This window comes from Colius striatus, chromosome 9 (assembly GCF_028858725.1).
Source record: "Colius striatus isolate bColStr4 chromosome 9, bColStr4.1.hap1, whole genome shotgun sequence".
In the NCBI taxonomy this organism is placed as follows: domain Eukaryota; kingdom Metazoa; phylum Chordata; class Aves; order Coliiformes; family Coliidae; genus Colius; species Colius striatus.
In genome coordinates, this window is record NC_084767.1 from 22038050 (window position 1) to 22060030 (window position 21981).

The window sequence follows — 21981 nt, forward strand, 5'->3', positions numbered from 1 at the left end:
TGTGGTGAATCTTGAGCTGGGCAGAAGGACAGATGCGCTCCCCAAAGGTGATGAGGAGAGCAAACTTCTGTGTCCCTCTTCCCCAGCCTTGGCTCTACTTCATCCATGGGCTGTTTTAGGGCTGTTCATCTTTATTTGATGCCAACCTTTGACTTTTCTTCTGCAGGCACAAAATTAATGGCAGTGCTAGAGTGCAGGGAGAGGAAGTTCCTACAGGCCACCAGTGTCATCAGTAAGCAGAGAAGGGAGTTTTGGAGCAGGAAACCAGGAACCCAACGCTTAAGGAAACTGCCAGTTTACAGTCACCCCTTCCCACCCTGAAAGAAGGGAGAATAAAGCTTATACAAGCTGGAACATCTCCAAATAAATTCTGTTCTTCTTGGTACCATTTTTTAATTTTTCTCACAATTTTTTGGTGTTTGGTATGTTTACGGAACATGCTGCTATTTCCTTCTCATGTAAACTAATGGTAAATATTTTTGAATTAGGATGATAATTGTGTATGTACCTCCATATAATCAATACATATACCTGCATTTATAGCAATGAGTTAACTAATTTCTTAACAGTGTCCTCTATGTATTAAGCCTTCTATTTTATTAGCTTCAGAAATATAATATGGATTTGGAAAGGCCTTATGAAGGAAGCATTACTTTTAATTTTTTTAAAGAGACAGTTCAAGGCCTGTTATGCATTAAACAAAAGTATTGTTTAAAGCTATTAGCTCCTAACTCCAGGCAGTGTATGTCACCTTCAGAGAGTCCTACTTGTGAAAGCAGGACTGCTTGTGAGGGAGAGAATCAGTGACTTTAAAAAGACTGCATTATTTTGTCCGATCTGCACTAGTTCAGAGCCATTTCATCTCTCTGGCTTTTCAGACAAGTCAGAAGCATAACCCAGAGACTCATATCTGTGAGGATTTTTTTTTTTTTTCTGAAAAGAAAAACTATCTCACCAGCAGCGTGGGAGAGGAGTGCTCAGACTTGGCATGGACATTTCTGGTTGCACCGGCGTGGGATTTCTGGATGCTTTTTCTAGCAGCTCCCAGTTAATAATTTCCTGATTTCAAGCTGCCATCTTCCTACACTCTTCCCTCCCTTACCATCAAGTCTTGACTCTGTTTTATGGCTTTCCTAGATGTATAAAATTGCTCTCTGGATGACATGTTAATGTCTGTAGGACTTCAGTGCAGCTTCTGAGCAGATCAGAGAGGTGGTATGGCACCTTCTACACACGACCATGTTCACGAGATTGATCAGAGCAGATCAGAGAGGTGAGATGGCACCTTCTACACAAGACCACGTTCACAAGATTGGCAGTGAATGCCCCTGACTTCTGTAGTGTTGGGAATAACTTAGTGCCTGTCTGCATCTGCCCTGCTCTTTGAAAATCTATTTCACAGTAGTATGAGACATTAATTTTGATTTGCCCTGTTTGCTTGTAACCGATTTTTCAATGTCTTTCCCCTTCCATGGTAAGGGACTCCTCAGCTGGGAGAAGCTCTGATGGTGTTCTCATCTTTGATATCTTTCTGGGAGATGCCAACTGCCTTTTCACTGGGGCACACAGAAAACTCTGGGAGTCTTGACTTTAAGATGAGAAATGGAGAGTACATAACTACAGATTAACAAAACCTAGCACTAAACAAACAAAAAAATGCTCTGACAAATAAAAACCAACCAAAAAATCCTTTTTTATTTTTCTTTTTTTTCCCTAGATTACTCCTAGGTAAATGGCACCTTAAACAGTATCTTAAGTAGCAAAACCAAGTATCTTAATTTACTCTTTCTTACTATCACTCAAAAACCCCAATATAACAAAGTGGGGATACTTAAAACCAGAAACCAAACCAAAACCTGTCTTGACATTTAATTTTTTTCATCAATTTTTTTGATTGCTAAGAATGATGACTTGTTGGCATTGATGTTTCTGCAGGTTGGTTTCTTGCGTTGCTTGCAACTCTCAGTCTTTGTTTTATTTAGCTGTGGTTCTTGCTTTCCTGCTTGTGGTGGGGTACATATTTGTCACCTCCTCTGTGAGTCGTGTGTGGCTTACCTTCCTGCTTGCAGTCATTGGACTGTGGCCACATTGGCTTCACAGATGGTTTGTTGTGCAAGTTGACCGCACGTGACTGTATTCAGCGTAACCTGCGGCAGCTCCTGTCATCTCATGTGCAACTTAAAGCCTGCAGTGGTCATAAATCAATGGTTAGTTTTGTTTAAACTTGGAAGTGAGCTTTTTAAATAAAAAATGTGTTTTGACAATGCCATATCTATGTTGGGTTAACTCAGTTTTGAAACTAAAGTATTGATTTCATTTTTGGAATGGGATTTTTTTTTTCTTTGGAGGGAAAGAGATGACCGTTGAGAAGATCCCTAGGGCAACCTAAGAGGTCTTCTGATGGCATGTGGGCTGTTGGGCCACTGCAGTGGGTATCTTGAGCTGGGAATGGGGGACTAATTTCTCTGCTGATCTAACACACTTTTGAATGCATGACGTTTAGGTGGTTCACAGTGTGCTTCTTGCAGATCATCTGCATAGTTTCTCAGCTTATGAAGGTGAAACTTGGCAACTGCCTTAGAGCAAGCTGAGAAGTGCCTTTGTTAGGAGTGGGATCAGATATTAAAGTGTACAGCAAACCTTACACCTGCTGTAGTATATGGAGACCTCTACAAAATACTTTTTCTTATCATTGTTTTTTCTCTTGTAATATACAAAAAAACATTTCATCATGGAGTCACCTCATTCTGCATTCAGAGAAAACCTCATAGATTTCAGATCTCACCTGGGTGCTAAAACTCCTGAGATTCATTGTTATACATTAACACCGTTTCCAGACAGATATTGTGCACTCTGCACATCCAAGTGGCCACTGCATTGCTCAGGTACAGTCCGTGGGGTGGTTCAGCAAGCTTCAGTCTCCCATGAGGCTGTACGTTGCAGGTAAAAGCAAATGTGCTTGAAAAGAATTTACAAGTAATACCCATTAATGTGTTTTTTTCATTTCTTTTGTCTTATCAAAGAAACTTCACCACAGAAAAGAGTTGTGAATGTTTTTTTAATATATTTTGCTGTTGAAGTTAACATGCCTTTTTGTTGTTTGAAAGTGTTCAGCACCATCAGATAGGTGAGTTTCAGTATCTCATAAGCTGTTCGGAGTGAAAGGGCTCTGTCTTGGTCAGGTAAGGAGTTAGAGACTCTTGTGTCATTTTATTGAAGTAGCTTGGCACAGTGGGTGCTTATTTTGGCTGCATGTAGCCTCATGATAAGATGGACTTTCTTTTCCTTTGCTTAGAAATGGGAATTGCTTCTCAGCAGACCAGGCATTAGAAATTTCTGTTTAAAAATGTGCTAGTCTCATGTTGCTGTCTTTAATGCAATATAAAATGCTTTTACTATAGCAAACCTATATTGCTAATATTATTAGCTAGCCAAGTAAAAGTGATTGTGGTAAAGCCATAAGAACAAAACATTTATGTATTACATGAGCATTTCAGCTTGTGTTAAACCCCTATTGGCAATAGAACAGGAAAAAGTAGACATTTTGAGTGCAAGGGAGTAGTTGTCAATTGTCCCTTTCTTGTGGCTTTAGTGAGGTTTTTCTCTGCTAGAGCTTTCTATTGCTTTCCATCATCAGGGTGAATCAAAGCAGGTGCTAAGGTTAGGTGGTGGGAGCTATCTTCTGTGTGAGTCATGGACTCTCTCCCCAAGTGCATGCCGAAGCAGGTTTCTGTGAGCAATCTCAGTTTCTCAAAAATAATGTATTTACTGTCATCAACAATGGGAATTATTGGCAGAGTGTAAAACAGCCTGGGTTTCTCCTTGACAACAAGAGATATCCAGGGGAGCCTCAGGTTTAGGAGAAATGCAACAGTTTAAAGATAAAAGATTTTGCATTCTTTGAAATGCATAAAATTTATCCAAATGGGAACTTCTGTCCCAACCTCCTTGGACTGAGCTGAGTGGAGGAATCATAGAATTGTTTTGGCTGGGAAAGACCTTTAAGACCATGGAGTCCAACCACTAACCTCACACTGCCAAGCCCAGCAGTAAACCATGTCTTTCAGCATCTCAGATACACGTCTTTTCAATAGGTCCAGGGATGGGGACTCCACTACCTCCCTGGGCAGCCTGTGCCAGTGTCTAACAACCCTCTCAGGGAAAAAATTGTTCCTAATATCCAGTCTAAACCTCCTCTGTTGCAACTTGAGGCTATTAGAGACTTTCTTTGCAAAATATGTGGAAGAACCTGAGTTTGGTCAGAGCTAGAAGTATGCAGAATTAAGCCCATGTCACCTGTGAATGAAAATCAGGGGTGCCTGGAGTATAATGTAGAAGAACACATGACAGCAGGCTGTTTTTGGCATCCAACAAAACATATCTTTGTTTATGTGAGGTCTTGTGTCTTTTCAGCTGGCTATTGGTGTTGCTCTGCTTTCCCATCTCTTTGAGTAATGCCTTAGCACCTTCTCCAGTGTCCAGCTATACAGACAACAGTTAAAATAGTGCATCCTGCTATGAAAAAGGAAATCTGGAAGCAAGCTGGAGGGCCTTGTTCGAGGGAGCCTTCCTTTGGGTTGGTTATCAAGCTAGGGAAGCAACCTGGGCTTGTGACATGAACCATGTTCAACAAGAACATCACACACTCAGGAGCTTTCATGGCCTTCAGTGGTTGTGAGTTGATATAAGCTGCACTTTTCTGTTGTCAAGTAAGGTTTTCAGAGGGCACCTGAAAGATGATGCTTGTGTTCCTTACCTGCTGGAGGACCTTGTTCTGAGAATAATGGCACAAGGCTGGAAATGACTGCCCTATGTGTGTGCTGGTGATTAAAGCAATAAAATGAAACACTTAAGTACTTTCTTGGAACAGAAGGTCTGCATGTTGAAATCAACCTAAAACCAAAACAAAACCCTTCATAATCCTGGAAAGATCTACTGCAGCTCTGGTGTGAGCTGGGGAGAGCCAGCTGGAAAGAGCTCCTTTATGAACTCCATTGATGGACCAGTACCAGTGATGAGCAGTTCACAAAATACAATAGTACATTCACGACTTTGGGATTTCTGCCTTTCTGACAAAAAGGGAGAGGCCTGTTCTCGCTGTCAGTGTTATGGCAGCATAAGAAATCCTTTTGCCATCCTCCTCTCACATACACCCTTACCTATCTAACAGACTTTCAAGGCCTCCATCCAGTGCTTCTTGTACAAAGGCTGCATCAGCTTCAGGGTTCCAGTATAAAATATCAGAATTTTCACAGAAATACTTCTTTTTAGAAGTTATTTTAAAGTGAAACAGAGACTTTTGATGAATAGATCTACATTCTTATCCTTAGTTAAAAGTAAGCTTTTGTCTTTGGTGCTTTTGGGAGGTTTGTTTATTTTGAGAGTGAAGAGCCAGCTTTGAAGTTTGGAGTAACCGGGCACAGCTGTTTTGAATTGCATACATTGTTTTAATTGCAGTTTATTCCTGTCCTTCCAGGATCATTTCAGAATCTTAAGTGATGATTTTGGTTCAACCATTAATCTTTGCTGGGTGCTGTCTCTGTTGGCTGTTTTGTCTTAAGCACCCTGAATTAGTGCATTGGGAAGGGATTTTGACCTTTGTATGTCAGTAATTTTTGAGATGTAGCATGGCAGCTTCATAGAATCACAGAATGGTAGGGGTTGGAAGGGACCTTTAGAGATCATCTGGTCCAACCCCCCTGCAGAAGCAGGTTCACCTAGATCAGGTCACATAGGAATGTGTCCAGGCAGATCTTGAAGACCTCCAAGGAAGGAGATGAAACTTTTTGTGTTCCAGCTTCTTCCCATTACCCCTTGTCCTGTTGCCAGATATAATAGGAAAAAAAGGGATGCCCCAACCTCCTGATATCCACCGTTTATATACTTATTAATGAGATCCCCCCGCAGTCTCCTCTTCTGTAGACTCTTTACTCAGAGCAGCACCTTGAATTTGATATGTAAACCCCTGGGGATAAGCACTCGTTTGTTTCACGTGGACTGTTGCTTCACGTGGTCATGATATTGCAGCTCTTCCTCGATGGAATATTCTGACAGCAGTTACTGTGTTTTGATGGTCTTAACTATATGACTGCACAAAATAACTGTCCAGACTTTGTACACCAAGATCTTTATTTTTTTTTTTTCTGTGCACCTCTTTGAGCAAAGCAAGGGAACAAAATCCATCTTTTCCTTTTTTGAGAGGAAGGATTGAGTTTTAAACACGATTGCAGTCTTCAGTGGGCTTAGGGTGAACTGAAGTTTAGACTGCTAATAAGCATGGTCAGCTTGTCTCTGATCCTTAAAATATTTGACCAAAAGGATTTTCTTACTAGTGAACAACAGATTTTTATATTGTTACACTAGCACACTTGGTTGTGGAGAAGATACTACATGCAAGGATGAATTCCTTGAGAAGGCAGAAGTGCAGAGGCTGTGCAGGTACCCAAGGTCAACATGTGCGGTGAGTGAGTCAGCATCGGACTGCTGACTCTTTCCCCAATACAGCGGTAAGAGCTGAAATGAGCCCCTGCCTGCAGCAGTTCAAATATATAGAGTCATGGAATGGTTTGGCTTGTAAGGTACCTTAAAGTTCATCTCATTCCTGTCCTAGGCAGAGATACCTTCCACCAGGCCAAGTTGCTGCCAGCCCTATCCAGCCTGGCCTGGAACACTGACAGGGATGGGACAGACACAGCCTCTCTGGGCAATCTGTGCCAGGGGAGAATTTCTTCCTAATATCTCACTTAAAGAGGGAGGTTTAAGTCTGGAGCCATCATCTCTTGTCCTGTCACTCCAGACACTGGTAGAAAGTCCCTCTCCAGCTTTCTTCTCGGCCCCTTTAGGAAGTGGCAGGTGCTCTAAGGTCTGCTCAGAGCCTTCCCTTCTCCAGACTGAACAACCCCAACAGTCTGTCTTCATAAGAGAGATGCTCCAGCCAATGGGTAAAACATGTAACAGGTAGAAGGAAGCAGGACATTTGTTTTTGAGCTAACCCTGGCACTGGGTAAAGCTAGGTGGGGAGATGGCTGATCTCACTGAGGATGGATTAATTACAAATTCTGCCAGTTGGATGGATGTATATGAAAATGGAAGGAGCTGGGTTTAAATGAGTGACACTGTCCTACGTGTCTCCAGGTCCTCTGGGAGAGGAGAATGGCTACTGTGATACATGGGAGATGAAGATGTGAGGCAACAGCATCCATAGAGCTCTTGCTGTTTCTGGGTGTCCTGATGCACATGGGATGATAAGGTTGATGTGACAGCTCGGAAGTGAGAGGAATCCTCTCAGGGTCTCTGTAGGTCTCTGACAAGCTATGTGTACAGCAGACATGTCCAGTCCAGCTTCTCTGACTATGCTGTTTGTGTTTTGCCTTTGATTGGAAGCTTTCTCAAATCTCTGAAGGATTTTTTTCACTTATGTGGATTTTTTCTCCGGTATTTTAGCTCTTGTTTTGTAGAAGAAAGGCTTGATGGAACACTTGGATTGAAACTCGAAGCCTTGCACTCTGACAGCCACCTGGGACCCAGCAGCTCCATCAAACCCAAGTCCTGCTCAGTTTGTTGACGGTCCTGTTTCCATGTCTCTGTATTTATTTTCCTCAGTGAAAAATTCTGCTTTTTTTCCTCTACTCTTTCCAATTCAGCCATCCACTCAAGAAGCTGCAGCTTGTAAGGAAAGAAGGGATCTGCTTAGTAGTGAAATGGTAGATATTTCCCATTGCCAACAGTGTCCTGGGAGGGGTCTGAGCATCAGTTTCCTTTGCCTTTTTTCTCCTTGCCCTATACATCATCTAGGAATTTTCCCCAGCTTAGCCTGGTTTCTGAAAGCATTAGTGTAATGGGTTGCTGAGTAATTATCATCACTTCCCTTTTCTAATGTGGAAAGGATCGAAGCTTTTGGATGCAGCCTATCTTGGAAATAGTTTTGTGGATGAGTCTTATTTAGTGCATGTGCTAGCAAAATGCAGAGCTGGGGTAAGGAAGGAAGCCCATGCCACTGTGTTTGTGTAATACACAGCTCGTTCCCTGTTTGGTGAGGCAAACCGTCTCTTCACTTGGAGTCTCGTTAGCTTGAACATAGTGTCCTGTGAGCATGTGGGCAGGAGCTGGAGTCTCATTTGAAGCTGTAGAAGAGACAGACTGTCTTTCAGCTGAATTTCTTCTTGACAGTTTATTCAACCGGAGAGAAGGGAAAATTAAACAGGTTATTGAACCTTCTTTCCTGCCTTTGAAATGCGCTTCGTACGTCCCCTTAGGCTGACAATTGCAGATAATTTCAAGTTTTTTTTTTCTCTTTCCTTGCCTTTTTTTTTGTATTTTTTGTATTGCCAATCAGTTTTTAAAACCTACTGAGATATTAGTTTAGATTAAAGTGGCATTATATCTGTGCATTTGTAGCTATCAAACGTGAATTCATGTGTTCTGAATAGACCGTGATTGTGAAATGGCCGGGTGCCAGCAGCACCTCTTCTGCTGAATGCCAAGGGAGTCCCATGGAGTTTGCTCTTTTGAGCGTGCTGAAGTTCATGGGATCTGTCTCAGCAGATTACGCACCTCACATTCATAATACTGGTCTTCTGTAGAAATATTTATCTGTGATTGTGGAATACTGGCTTTACCTGGCTCATGCACTAAGAAGGATGGGAAAGTTTTATTCACTTTTGATAAAAGACTACATAAAAACTTTAAAAAGAAATCTCACCGTGCTAACTGCAGGGGACAGGAACATTTTGTAAAATGGCTTTCAGTGGAATCTGTTGGTTGAACATAATATTCCACAGTTAAGTTTAATGCTTGGCCTATGCTAATTTCTTGAGGACAGTCACCTTTTCAGATGAATAGCACCCTGCAGATGGTGGCAGATTGCACCCTCCTCCACTCTTGCCAGGAGCCTGTGCTCACTGACAGAATAAAAGCAGTAAGGATGAAGCTATCCATAAGAGATGATGAATCTCTTGCCTTTAAAATGGAAGTGCTTCGTGCCAGGGAAAGTATCTATGAATATATTTATAGTAATAAACAGCATAGTCTCAGCTCCTTCATTGCAAGCAGGGAAATTGCTGTGAAAGTCTGTGAAAGTAGAATCTACTTTTAGATGCTTTGAAATGGTAGTCTCTTTTTTTTTTTCTTTTTTTTTTTTTTCCCCTCTGGGATTTAAAAATATCTGAAGTCCAAATTTGAAAACTCTGTACATAATTGACATGAAGATGTTACATACGAGCTATCTGAAGCTGGTAGATATTCATAGAATTATAGAATGGAAGGGACCTTTAGAGATCATCTAGTCCAACCCCACTGCAGAAGCAGATCCACCTAGATCAGGTCGCACAGGAACATGTCCAGGTGGGTCTTGAAGACATTGCAGGAAGGAGACTCCACAACCTCCCTGGGCAGTATTGGCTGGTATTATGTCAGGAGCAGACTGAGTCAATTTTCCTGCTGCCTGGTGTTGATAGTTATTTGAATAGGGCTGGGGTAATGGGGAGGTGCTGTGCTAAGTACCAGGTTCTGTGTGCAGCAAGCATCTCATCTCAGATGAATTTAACATCAGGACATAGCAGGATCCCACAGACCTCACCCTGAGTATCCCAGCACTCTGGGGAGACAGGGATATGATAATGTCTTTTACTCTTGACCCAGTGGAAACCTTGAGCTGTCCTACTGGGGCTTGAGATGTTGCTAGAAGTGGGAAGGCATATACCACCAAATACCTTCTGAATGGTGGATGTGGATGAGAGACTGCAGGAAATGGTGGAGTAAGTTAAGCCTAAAATAAAGCCAGGTCTCTGACATAGTACTGTCCTGCCATGCTTACTACGTGTATGAAATAAGATAGTCTTTTCTGCCTGTAACTGGAGAAGTAAAGCTTCCAGGCATTCAGATTGGCCGGTGGCTGTGTGCAGGAGGCAGCTGCCCATGGGAGCTGTTGAAGTGCTCAAATGGAGACTGAGCTGGTTCCTGCCTTAGGAGTCGGAGCATATTGTGGAATGATTGGGACCCTGGTGTTCAGTCCACCTCTGTGGTATGCTGCACTTGTTAGGTAGGTGTTTGGCTCTGGATGGGAGCAGGTGTATTTCTTGGTTTTCTGTCTTGCCTGAGTAAGATTGAGTAATCTCTCAGGCTGCCAAGGTGCAACAAGTGATCAGGACGTAGGGTTGTTTTGCTTCTACTGCAAGTGTTTGCTTCAGCTCATCCGAAATTGGACTTTGTGGTTATTTTCTGTGTACTGAGCTGATTTTGAAGCTTGTTACAGAAGAATGGAATGAAAAACAACATTAAATATGGATATTTTTGGCTTAAAGGAAAAACGCACATCAAAAGTGTACTATACATGTTGTTTCTTTAATGTGGTAATTCTTTCCTTGTATTTCACTTTTTCTTCACTTTAAGCTTTCTCTGTCTGGGGAATGATAGAAGGGCTATGTCTGTGGGGAGCTCTAACTTTCACACAGAGAATCACATGCAGAATCACACAGAATCTTAAGGGTTGGAAGGAACCTCGGAAGATCATCTAGTCCAACTCCCCTGCCAGAGCAGGACCACCTACAGTAGGTCACACAGGAACTCGTCCAGGTAGGTTTTGAATATCTCTCGGGAAGGAGACTCCACAACCCATCTGGGCAGCCTGTTCCAATGCTGTCACCCTCACAATGAAGAAATTCTTCCTTGTAATTCTTTGGAAGGACCATGTGGGTCTCCTGGCTCCCTTTCTTGATTTCTTACCTGCTGGGATGCTCTGATTCTGAACCTAGAATAAGTGATCTTTGAATATATACCAATATAGACCAATTATCTTGGGCCTCTGTAATACTCTATCCTATGAGATGTCCCCTAGTAATTGCTTGAAAAGGCCAAAGTTGGCCCTGATAAAGTCCAGTGTTGTGACCCTGCGTGGTATATACTGTTCCTACTGCACAAGATCCTGAACTCCACCATCTCGTGGTCGCTGCAGCCGAGGCTGCCCTCTGCTTCAACCAGACCCTGCTTGCTTGTGAATATAAGATCTAGTAGTGCTCCTCTCCTAGGGCACATCCATCATTTGCATCAAGAAATTATCATCGATGCACTGAAAGAACCTCCTGGATTCTAAGTGACTAGCCCTGTAGGACTTCCAGCAGATGTCTTGGTAGTCGAAATCCCCCATGAGAACCAGAATCCGTGATTTTGAGGCTGCTCCCAGCTTCATCAACTTCCCCAACCTGATCAGGTGGCCTGTAATAGACACCCATAACAGTGTCACACATGCTAGCCTGCCCCTTAATTCTAACTCTCAACTTGCCCCTCATCCTCACCTTGTCAGAATTCAGTATATTCCAGCTGCTCCTTCACATAAAGAGCAACTCCACCACCTTGACTGGCTGCCTGCCTTTCTTAAAAAGGACACAGCTATCCATGACCACATTCCAGTCATGTGAGCTGTCCTACATGTCTCTGCAATAGCCACCAGGTCATAGCCCCTTGCCCGTACACAGACTTCCAGCTCTTCCTATTTATTCCCCATGCTGCATGAATTGGTGTACAGGCATTTCAAGAAGGAAGCTGATTGTGTAGGATTTACCCCTTACACTGGCCTGCCACCCTTACGCTCAGCTCTAGCAGGCTTGGTTTCATCTTCTTCCCCCTTCAAAATTAGTTTAAACTTATCTTTTATATGAGCCTTACCAACCATTTGCAAGGGTCCTTCTCGTGCTTTGAGGCAGATGAACTCCAGCTGTCACCAGACCTGGCATCATGAAAATTTTATCATGGTCAAAAAACCCAAAGTTGTATTGGTGCCACCAGTCTCTGAGCCACCTGTTAACCAGTTGTGCTTTCCTTATTTGTTCAATATTACTCCCTGCCCTGAGAGGTATGGAGAAGAACACTACTTGTTCTCCTGATCCATCAAGCATTCTCCCCAGTGCCCTGAAGCCCTTTTTAATAGCTTCTGTAATCCTTTCCATAAACTTGTCATTACCAACCTACATTACCAACAGTGGGTAGTAGTCAGTTGGCCGCACCAGATGAGAGATGATCCTGGCAACATCTCTAACCTGGGCCCCAGGGACGCAGCAGACCTCTCTGTGGGATGGGTCTGGTCAACACATGGGGCTTTGAGTTCCCTTCAGAAGGGAATCACCTATTACTATATCCTTCCTTTCCTTTTTAATCGAGGCAATCCTAAGGCATGATGGTGACATACTCAACATGGGCACCTCCTGAAGCAGCCCTACATCTTCATATTCCCTTGCCTGGCCCTCAACTTCCAAAGCCCCATACCGGTTATGCAAGGGCAACTGGAGGGGAGTAAGTGGCCAGGAAGAGATCCACCTGCTTCCCCGAGAAGGGACCTGTATCCATTCCCCTCCATGTCTTAGGTCCACTCTGTTAACCTGGCTAGAAGACTGTAGGGGATCCTGTACTTCTTGTGAAGGCTTGGCTTGTTGCTCACACCGCAGAGACTGTAGATTCTCAGTCCACCAATCTGTCTTTCTCTCACACCCCATGATGCTCCTGTCTTTCCTCCTCGAGTTCAACCACCAGGCTAAGCAGATCGTTCTCTTGGTCACATGAAACAAAGGTGATGTCATTTACATCACCTGCTAAGACTGCCAGACACCAGCACTCCCTGCAGCCAGAGACCCAGACACCTACACGTTTACAAGAGACTTCCGTCTGGGTCACCACATTTCTTTGAACAACAGGTTTTGCCTGGGTTGCTACCATAGCTGCCCACACCACCAACTGCTCAAAGCAACTCCTCCCTCCTGGATGACTCACCAGCCGTGCCTCAGTGCTCAACTTTGCTCTGTGTGCAGGGATCGAAGATCCTCTTTAAACGCCTCTTGAGGTGTTTAAATCCTGGGCTGTGGCTGTAGCTTTGCCCTCAGCTGACCCTGTCTCCCTCACAAGAGACACCAGATCAGTGGCAGAGACTGGTGCCACTTGCCATGTGTAGCCTGGCCCAAGAAAAATGAACTCCTCAGTGCCTTTTCTGCTGCTCCACTGACTGTCTGTGGACAGTCCGCTCTGACTCTGAAGGCTGATTATTTCCTTGTGCAAAGAGGGAAGCAAGTCTAGTGAAATGGCTAGCTGTTCCTTTTTGCTATAATTATGCCAGACCATTTTCAGTAAGCTTTCTCTCTTTGAGCTAACGGATAGGTTACCACAGACCGTCACTTACTTACATTTATGTGTAAAGGATTATTTTATTACTGTGGATTTCCAAAATGACATGTCTTTCAAACTTGGGGCAGAAGAAGTCATCAGAGTCTGCTGAAGAGACTCTTCAGTAGGAGCTGCGTTATCCTTCTACTCCAAAAAAATGAGGAAAATCATGGCAGAGGAAGTAGAATACAATGCTTTTAGGATTCGGCCTTTGAGAAGTAGTGTATTGTCTTTTGGATATTAATCTGTAAATACTTTGAGTACCACAGTGTTTCCTGTTGTAATGGATTTTAGGTATTTGGCTCCTAGTAATATATTAAAGATTGCTTTTCTTATTAACTGCTGCGGAGTGTTACCTTTACCTTGATATTAACGAAAGTGGGATCTGCTGAATTTGTCTTTACGAAGTTCTGGATAGGAAAGCAATACAAAGCTCTCGTAGATGTTACGCTTGAGCATCTGCTGACTCTTGTGAAATATTCATGTGGATTATAATTCAAAACAAAACTTGAAACCCATCATAGTTTCTGCTTGTGAGATGCTGAGTGCTGCAGTCTACTCCTGGCTTCAGTGGAACCTGACATCTGGACCTATGAATGTCTCTGGAATAGTCAGTGTTGTTGAGGTTTATGATTCCAGTCATGTCAGCCTCTTTTGTAGCTGAGATGGACATCAGCCTGACCTAGTTTTTCCTGCACCAAAATAAAAAAATAAATAGATAAATATATATACAAGACCGTGTTGATGACGGTTACGTGATGTCACTGGCAATGTGGCAATGCAAGGTGGCTAGCTTAGATATTAGATGTGGTAGTAGTAATAATAATAATAATACTAAAAAAACCCAAACCCCAAGCAGTCCCATATAAACAAGATTGGATTAGCTTTCATCTGAATGGGTATTTTCTTGATTATACTTGCAGGCCAAAACGTGACATATTTAGAGCCCAACTAATACATATCTATATTTCTTTATTGTCTCCTTTCTTTCTACCCCTTCCCTCCCCCGCCCCCCGCATCCTTGGCCTGTGGGTATCTGCAGCATTTTATTTTTACCATCCACCTTTACAGTATGAGTAAATAGTGCTTAAATACTACATTTGTTTTTGTTGAACTCTGTAGGCTATTGCGATGCGCTGGATTTTTATAGCAATTGCAGTCGATTCCAATTGAAACCATAATTGGTATTTCGACTTGATAGCTGCTGTAAATCTCAAAGAAGGGAAGAGAAAGATGCTCTTATTTTGTTAGGCTGCTTCTCTTTCGGATGCATAGTGCATCTTCCAGCTCTCTGGGCTAATTAAAATGCCATTACAGTACATGTGGTGCTACAATACAGTCTAGGGAGACTTCCAAAAATAGATTCTTGAGTGCAGACAAATTAGAGAGGAAATATGCACTGAGCATTTTCTCATAGGTTTAAAGAGAAATAATCCATTTGCTGCCTTAATTGCTTTCTTGTAAATGTTGAAGGCTATTTTTTCTTTGTAAATTTCGAATGAATAGACAAATAAATAATACCTCCATGATAATTACTATTCTCATTACTAATATTTTAACTTGCTGTTACAGACTGTAGCCGTTAATATGCAAGTCAGAATGTTTTAGTGGACTGTGCTTAACAGTCGGGGATGAGACTTTTATTTCTCAGCCATCTTATTTTCACTGCCTGGTATTGCAAGGCCACAAGGTTAGGGCATGGCCTGATTTTAGAAATAACAGCTATACAGTTGACCAGAACCATCTATTCATCCTGCCAAGAAGTCATGCAGGTAAATACTATTTTCACATTGTTCATCAAAACAACCCCTTAACTCATGTATAAAATGCGAAATACTTTTTGTAATGTGGCTAGGGTATGTACATACTGATAGCGGGGAGAAAAGTAGATGCTTTTGGGCCTGGAAGAGATCCAGGAAATTGCTGTGGGCTTGCACATGTAACGGAGACCGTGCATAACTCCCTGCCACTAAGAGCGATTAACTCTCTCTTTTCACAGTGTGTACCTCCCCGTAAGCTGCTGACAGCAGCCTGATTACAAGGGATGAGGCTCATGCTGGCTCAGACCACTGGGCAGCCTTCATCAGAGGGAAGGAGCTGGGGGAAGGGGAAGACAAGAAGGAGGATAGCTCGTGACTGTGCTGACAAATACCATGCAGAGGATCAGCTCTGTGGAGCGTAGCAAATGATGTTGATGAGGTATACAGGCTGTGCAGGGTTGCTTTGACTCACAGAATGATGTGAGTTGCAAGAGACCTTTTAAAGATCACCTAGTTCTAATCCCTGTGCCATAGGCAGGGACATTTTCCACCAGACCAGATTGCTTCAAGCCCCACCCAACCTGGTCTGGAACACTGGCAGGGATGGGGCAGGGTTGGAGAAGCTTGCTTTAGGACTACATTCAGTCCAGTCCTCCAGACATGAGTCCTCATTAGTGGATGGGGTTAAGTTTGAGGTGTATCCCTCAAAAAATACAAGTCTGTGTGCTCCGACTCCTCCACTGAGGCAACTGAAAATATGAGATGTGGAAAAATATTGGAAGTGGGGCAAGAGCCCACTCTTGACAGAAAGTGAAAGCTGATCCTGCCAGTGCTCCTCTTCTTACTGGCTTTGAAGGTAACCTTGATCAAGCATGCAGCAGTTCATTTCTGGAGTGAAGATGTCTGTGAGGCTGATTCTGTCTTTCAGCTTTTCTGAGAAGTTTGGTGTTGTTTTGTTTTGATGGCTTTCAGTTGTGCCAGGAAGCAGACAGGAGGGTGGCATGGTTTGAGAAATGAGAATGGGTCTCTCTTCTTTTGTGACACAAGTTCGCTATTGTTTTACCAGAAAGCAGTGAGTAGAACAAGGTAAATGCTTTCTTGATGACAACTACAAACCCAGAAACTTGTCTTTTCTTTCTGTCATTAATGAAAGCTTAGTTTTTAATGTGGATGCACGGTCTTAAAAGGATATTGTTGGAATAGTCTCAGGTGGCAACTGATGGCTATTTCTCTGGAGCTTACTGTCAGCTGCCTTGTTTTGTCTGAGGTTTTTATGTATTGGGCACTGAGAAGTTACAGCTTCTCTTTTGGCTTGGAAGACATGGGGAGGCAAACTACTGAGCTGTATCTTCCCAGGGAAAAAATAACCAAAATAATCTGGTAACTGCCTTGCGAGTGGGTTGCAAATAAACAATTATCAAATTCATCACCAGTCATTTGAATTGTTGCAGATGTCTTATTGGGATCTCTTATTGCTCAACAGTTGTCCTCAGCACTCCTTTTTCTTATTTACAAACGGGAAATACGTAGACAAAAAAGGTCTAAGTCCTACTGTATTACTGAGACTGGCATGGTTCATCGGTGATTTTGCAAACTGTGCTAAGGCCACCCCAAAACCAGCTTGGAATGGATACCTGAGGCTGTGAATGGCAAGTAGCAGTAGCTGTCTCATGTGGAAGATGTGGACTGGTAAGTTGGATGGCAAAGTCTTAGGTTTTAGGACTTGTTGCTTACAGGAGGCGTAATTCCCTACCTTCTCAGAAGTAACTGATTGCTGCTAAGTGGTGAAGCATTGTCCAGAAAGTATATGACTAAAGATGATGAGAAATGTTTTGGTTGAGAGATCACAAACTCTGTGTTAGTAGGTGATTGCTTACCCTGACAAAGTCTTGGGGACACAGTATTGTCTTCCCTCAAGTGAGAACAGGCCGATGTTGGAAAAACTACTGAGTTCTGCAGACCCTCTCATTTCTAAAAGACATGTCTTGGAGATTTCTCCCTGATTGTTTACAATTCATCTTCTGATGTTGGATCTAAAATCAAGGGCAGCGCTTTGGCCACAGAGGCTGCCGTGTCCCTTGAGTAATGACCTGACCTGCCTTGCATATGTGCCTGCTAACACGTCTTGGAATGAACTTGAGTCTTCTGTATCATTGCCCAGGGGTGGATACTCAGTTTTGTGAAGTCCTTCAGCTTTTCTTTGAGGTATCCTTGCTTTGCCAGGTATTTCTCATTTGTAATTGTACATTTGACTATTCTTATCATGGTGGTAAGGTTTTACTCATTTGCCACTGAACTTTGTGGGCATGAATTTTCCAGCTTGTCATTGAATTCTGCATTCTGTGCTCAGAACAGGGATCTCTGTGGTGTAAGGGCACACTTGAGTTTTAAATGCAGCTTTAGTGCTCTTAGCAGTGAATGGTGAACCACTGCAATACATTGGATATAACTGATCGAGAAGCGAATGATGACGGAACGACTGGACCACGTGTAGACTTGTTTCATGCTGATTCACACAGACCTGATTTTCATATTAATATGCCTCATGTAGCCTCTCCATGTGGATTGTTGGTCTTGTTTTTGTTTTTTTATAAAACTTCATTAAAATTGTAACCTTTTTTTTGTCAGTTTGACACCAAAGATACTGACAGAGAAATCATTTACCTGTTTTTACCTTGATCCATCATCTTGCTTTTCATGTTACTTGATTTTTCTTTTTTTCTCTACCTCTTGAAATTGTCCTTTCTTTCAGGAAATCAAATTGTAGTCAATAATGGCAATTTTCTGTATCCCTCATTTCTGCCTTTCTCCCCTGCATCTCTTAAAGTTTTACTTCTGTGTCTCTGTAGGACTTTTCCTCTGCTCTTGATGTCCTTTAAAAATAATTATTGGTTGTTGATCACTTTGCTCAAGGAGTTCGGGTAGAGCAGGGTGATTTGTATCAGGTCAAAAGATACGATTACATGGAAGACTATTCAAAGAGCCTCCTCATTCCCAGATCTGCTCTGCTTTTGTCAGCTTCAGAGTTAATTATAGTAAGACTGCTTACAGTTTTCTGTAAGAGCTCACTGAATGCTTCAACCTTCTGGTTTTGCTCATTATTTGTCTGTCTTTTTGAAGTAATAAAGCTATACTTCCTGTCCTCATCTGTTTTGTTTCTGCCTTGGATGTTCGTTGTTTTGCTGCTTCATCTTCTCTAAGGGTTTTTATCATGTATGCTTCTGTCTCATTCTGGGCCTTGCTCTTGCTCTTACCATCATGTCTTTATTTTGCTATTTTCCACAGGTTTAAATCCTGCAAACCCAGCTACTGCCAGATCTGTCCTCCTATATTTTTAATGTAACTTAAACAACTTTTTGAAACAGACTAGGATAAAAAGAAAGGGTTCAAGTTCCCCTCAGTGAATAATGGCTTATTATTATCTTATTAATTAATGAATAGAAATACCCATCTGGAAATTAAGCTACACTAAACGTCCTCTAACTCGAGCCATAAATCACACAGGCTGGTGTCTGCTTCCTTCCAGGCTTGATGGACGGTGCAGTTTGTCTTTCCCTTGCCTGCAGACACCAGCCCTGGGATTAACCTGCCCAGTTCAGCTTCCCTGGTACAGCTGGGACAGCTGACCACTGCACTTGTCTGACATTTTTTGTGAAATCATTAACTTGATCCATACAGAACCAATTCAAGAGGGCATTTTCTTGACAAATATTTTTAGTAGCTTTGGCAAAACTTGTGTAGTAGAGAGCTCGAAAATATTTTGTATGTAATCTTTTTTCTCAGTACTATTCAAAGCAGGGTTTATGGCTTGTAAAAGGGTCACATCATAATTACATGGTTCGTCCTCTTCACATTTGCTTTGCCTGTGATAAGAAAAGCAGCTACCCATCTGTGTGTGCTTTCTGGGGACTGCAGAAGCCCTCTGTGATGGGCTTGATGCAGTGGCAGGGATAAAACTGCAGAGCTGCGTGTGGCACAGGTAGTTTAGTCTCTTGAGTTTTTTTGATTTTGGGGTTTTTTTTTAATTGTACAATTGTCAAAGCTTTCTCTGTCGATACGTGGTGAGGCGTGGAGGGAATTGGAGCTGAACACTTTGTAAAAGTTGGGAGTAGAGGTAATTTTTTTTTCTTTTTTAATGGAAACTATATTAATTTTGGCGTTGGCAGACCCAGACCGCTCTTGGCACTAAATGTTGGCAGAAACCATCGTGCTTTTCTATTCACACAAAGGTCAATTAGACATTGATTTAAGAGAGAGTGTTCGGTAATTGTGGTAAGAAGAAAATGCAATGCAGCAGTAGCAGAAAACATGCTTCGCTTAGATCCCCCCAGGTGACCTGTGTATTTTCAGTGTGAACAGGATGGTTGAAGCGATGTGATTGAAGATGCAAAACATAGGGTGGGGTCTTTCCTTTTTTAAAGTTGTAGAGCACATGCTCACAGCCTAGGACTCCAAAACCCTTCATCCTTCAGTGGTCAGTTCTCAGGGTTGATTTGTTTTTTTTAGCAGATAAGTCTTTAAAAGTTTGACATCAATTTAGCCTCTTCTGTTTGAGAAGGAATCAATCACAGCAAGTGATTTTGTGGGCAGCGATATTGCTGAGTGGTGTCCTGGCATATGTGGTGTACGGATTTCAATACTTGATCAAAGTTTGGCGTAGCACAGTTATGACTGTAAAATCTTCCTTTCATTGCTCCTTTCGGAAGGTTTAGGATTTTTCGGTTGGTTTGGGTATTTTTTTTGGTTGATATTATGTTGGCAGTAGATAGGATGCTTTGTTAAATGCAGTGGTATTTCGACTCGATACAGTTGATCACCTCGTCCCTTGAAATGAAAGGATTTCTTTGCTTCTTGTAGCATTAGCTTGCAGGAATCCAAGGAGACAACAGGAATGTTTAAATGCTTCAAGAGATGAGATTTTGTATTCTGGGTTTCTTTTCTTTTTGGGGAGGCTCAAAAGCCAAGCTAAGTCTGGACATGGGACAGAGTTTTTATTCTCACACTCTGTCACATGAAACTCATTGATGGTATGAATTATGCAGCTTTGAGTAATATGGATACCATGAAGCCGCTGCAACAGAGAGCAAAAAGAAGAATTTGCATTCTAAGTAGCTGATGTGATGTAGGAATATGATTTAGTGGAATCTCCTTGTGGTATCCTGACAGCGAGTGTTGTCTGAAACAAGATGGACTCTCTCTGGGTTTATGGAGATAGCTGGAGAAGGAGTTTCAGGCTTTGGCTTGTGGCCGTTGGGAAAGGACAAAACCGAGCTCCAGCTTGGAAGGTGTGATTACAGAGCATAGGCTTCTCTTAAACATAGGCCATTTCTGCAGTGAGGCAAAGTAGCAGTATAAAATGGGCTTGAAATCTCTCCGAAGTCCTGGCTTTTTCACTGTTGCTTGTGTTTTGTAGTAACAGAGAAGATGTGTGTATGGGGAGCAATACAGCAGGATGTGTAGTTTTTGCAGCCACTTCAATTAAGAAAACAACAACCTCCAAAACCCTCTAGATGTCTCAAAGTGAGTAATAAGAAATGTCTTCAATGTTGCCTTACTTCTCTGCATTTTATTAGCTGTGGAGATGCCAGGGATGCTTGTTCCCACTGTGGGGCTACTGCCTGCAACCACAGCACATGGGTAGCCGGGTACAGCAATCTGTGAGCTTGTGTGTTCACTCCTCTCCCTGCAAAGGCAGAGGGCTGTTTGCAGAGGGAGCGAAGGCAGCATCACAGAATGGTGGGGCTGGAAGAGACGTCCAGAGCTCATCCAGTCCAAATCCCACTAAAGCAGGTTCCTTTTGATCAGGGGGCACAGGGACATATACAGGCGGGTTTGGAAACCTCCAGAGAAGGAGACTCCATGCTCTCCCTGGGTAGCCTGTACCAGAACCCCTTCACCCTCACAGTAGGGTGAAATGATTATGGGCTGGACATACCAACCCAAGGGGTTTAAAAAAGATAATTTAAGAAGTCTCCTTAGGGTAAGCAACTTCTTCAAATAGCATGTTGTTTGCTGTGCTGTGATTGCTGGATGCATGTGCTTAGCATGGTGGATGTGAGGGAGCTTAATTTTAAAGGGGAAGACAAGGGATGTGGTGGCTTGTGTGTCTACATCTTATTCTAACCTTTTTTTTAATATATACTAGTGGCCTGGGAAAGATGCCTTGTACAAACATCTCCCAACAAGCTGCATCTTTTCCCCTCTTCTTCCTTTGCCCCGCTGTTCCTCTGCCTTTCTTCTCCCCCCCCTTCTTTACCTTTCTTCCCCCATTCCATTGCCTTTCTTCCCCCATTCCGTTGCCTTTCTTCCCCCCTCCTTTGCCTTTCTTACCCCTGTTCCTTTGCCTTTTTTTCTCTCCATCCTTTGCCTTTTTTTCTCCCTTTCCTTTGCCTTCCTCCCACCCTTTGCCTTTTTGAGACTTATATTTAAAATCACTCCAAACAGCAAGTACTGAACCTTGCTCTTGTTTTACTTTCACTTCCAGTGTTTAAGGCATCAGTGCTTTAAAATATCTTCTTAAGCATTCTTTGGTGTTTAGTCTATTACACATTCTGAAACAAAGATTGAAGAATGTTGATCTGTGGTTTGTTGTTGTTTCGGTTGGTTTTTTTTTTTAAGTTAGTTGAAAAATGTATTTAATTTCTTACATTAAAAAACCCAACACTTACCAACACTTTGTGATCTCTCAATCAATTTCTGGTGATGCTGCAAATTCACAATAACGGAGGGAAGTCCACAGGCAGCAAACAAAAATCTTCTCTCAATGTGGTTGGGTGGGTCACCTGCTTTGTGCAGGTGCCTGTCGGTGGTGTCTGGGCAGCAGGGTGTGCCTGCCAAAATCGCTGCCACAGGCTTGCCATAGCAGTAGGTGGACTCTTGTCAGCTGTTCTATGAGAGCAGCTTTGTACCACAGAACACTGGGTTTAATAAGTCACTTCTTCAAAACTGCTGGGTTTAGCGTGAGAAAAGGGCACCTTCGCTCCCACAGTCTTGCTGCAAGGGAGTCTCACAGAGTACCTGGGCTGCTACTGCAGGACTCTGTTTTGTAGATGGATCCTTTTCCTCTGAAGGTACA

The 21981-nt window shown here is 42.6% G+C and overlaps 1 protein-coding gene across 7 annotated transcripts in view; it reads left to right on the plus strand.

Annotated features, from left to right (window-relative positions):
- Nucleotides 1–21981, plus strand: part of HDAC4 (histone deacetylase 4) — a 288250-nt gene that overhangs the window by 84343 nt on the left and 181926 nt on the right. Inside the window, exon 1 of one of the 7 annotated variants that reach the window (XM_062002064.1) lies at nt 20386–20426. The exons of the other annotated variants lie outside the window; for them this stretch is intronic. Coding sequence (XP_061858048.1) covers nt 20417–20426 — 10 coding nt within the window. The 5' untranslated portion in view covers nt 20386–20416. Of the gene's footprint in view, nt 1–20385; nt 20427–21981 lie in introns of those variants that run through there. 7 annotated transcript variants of the gene reach the window in all.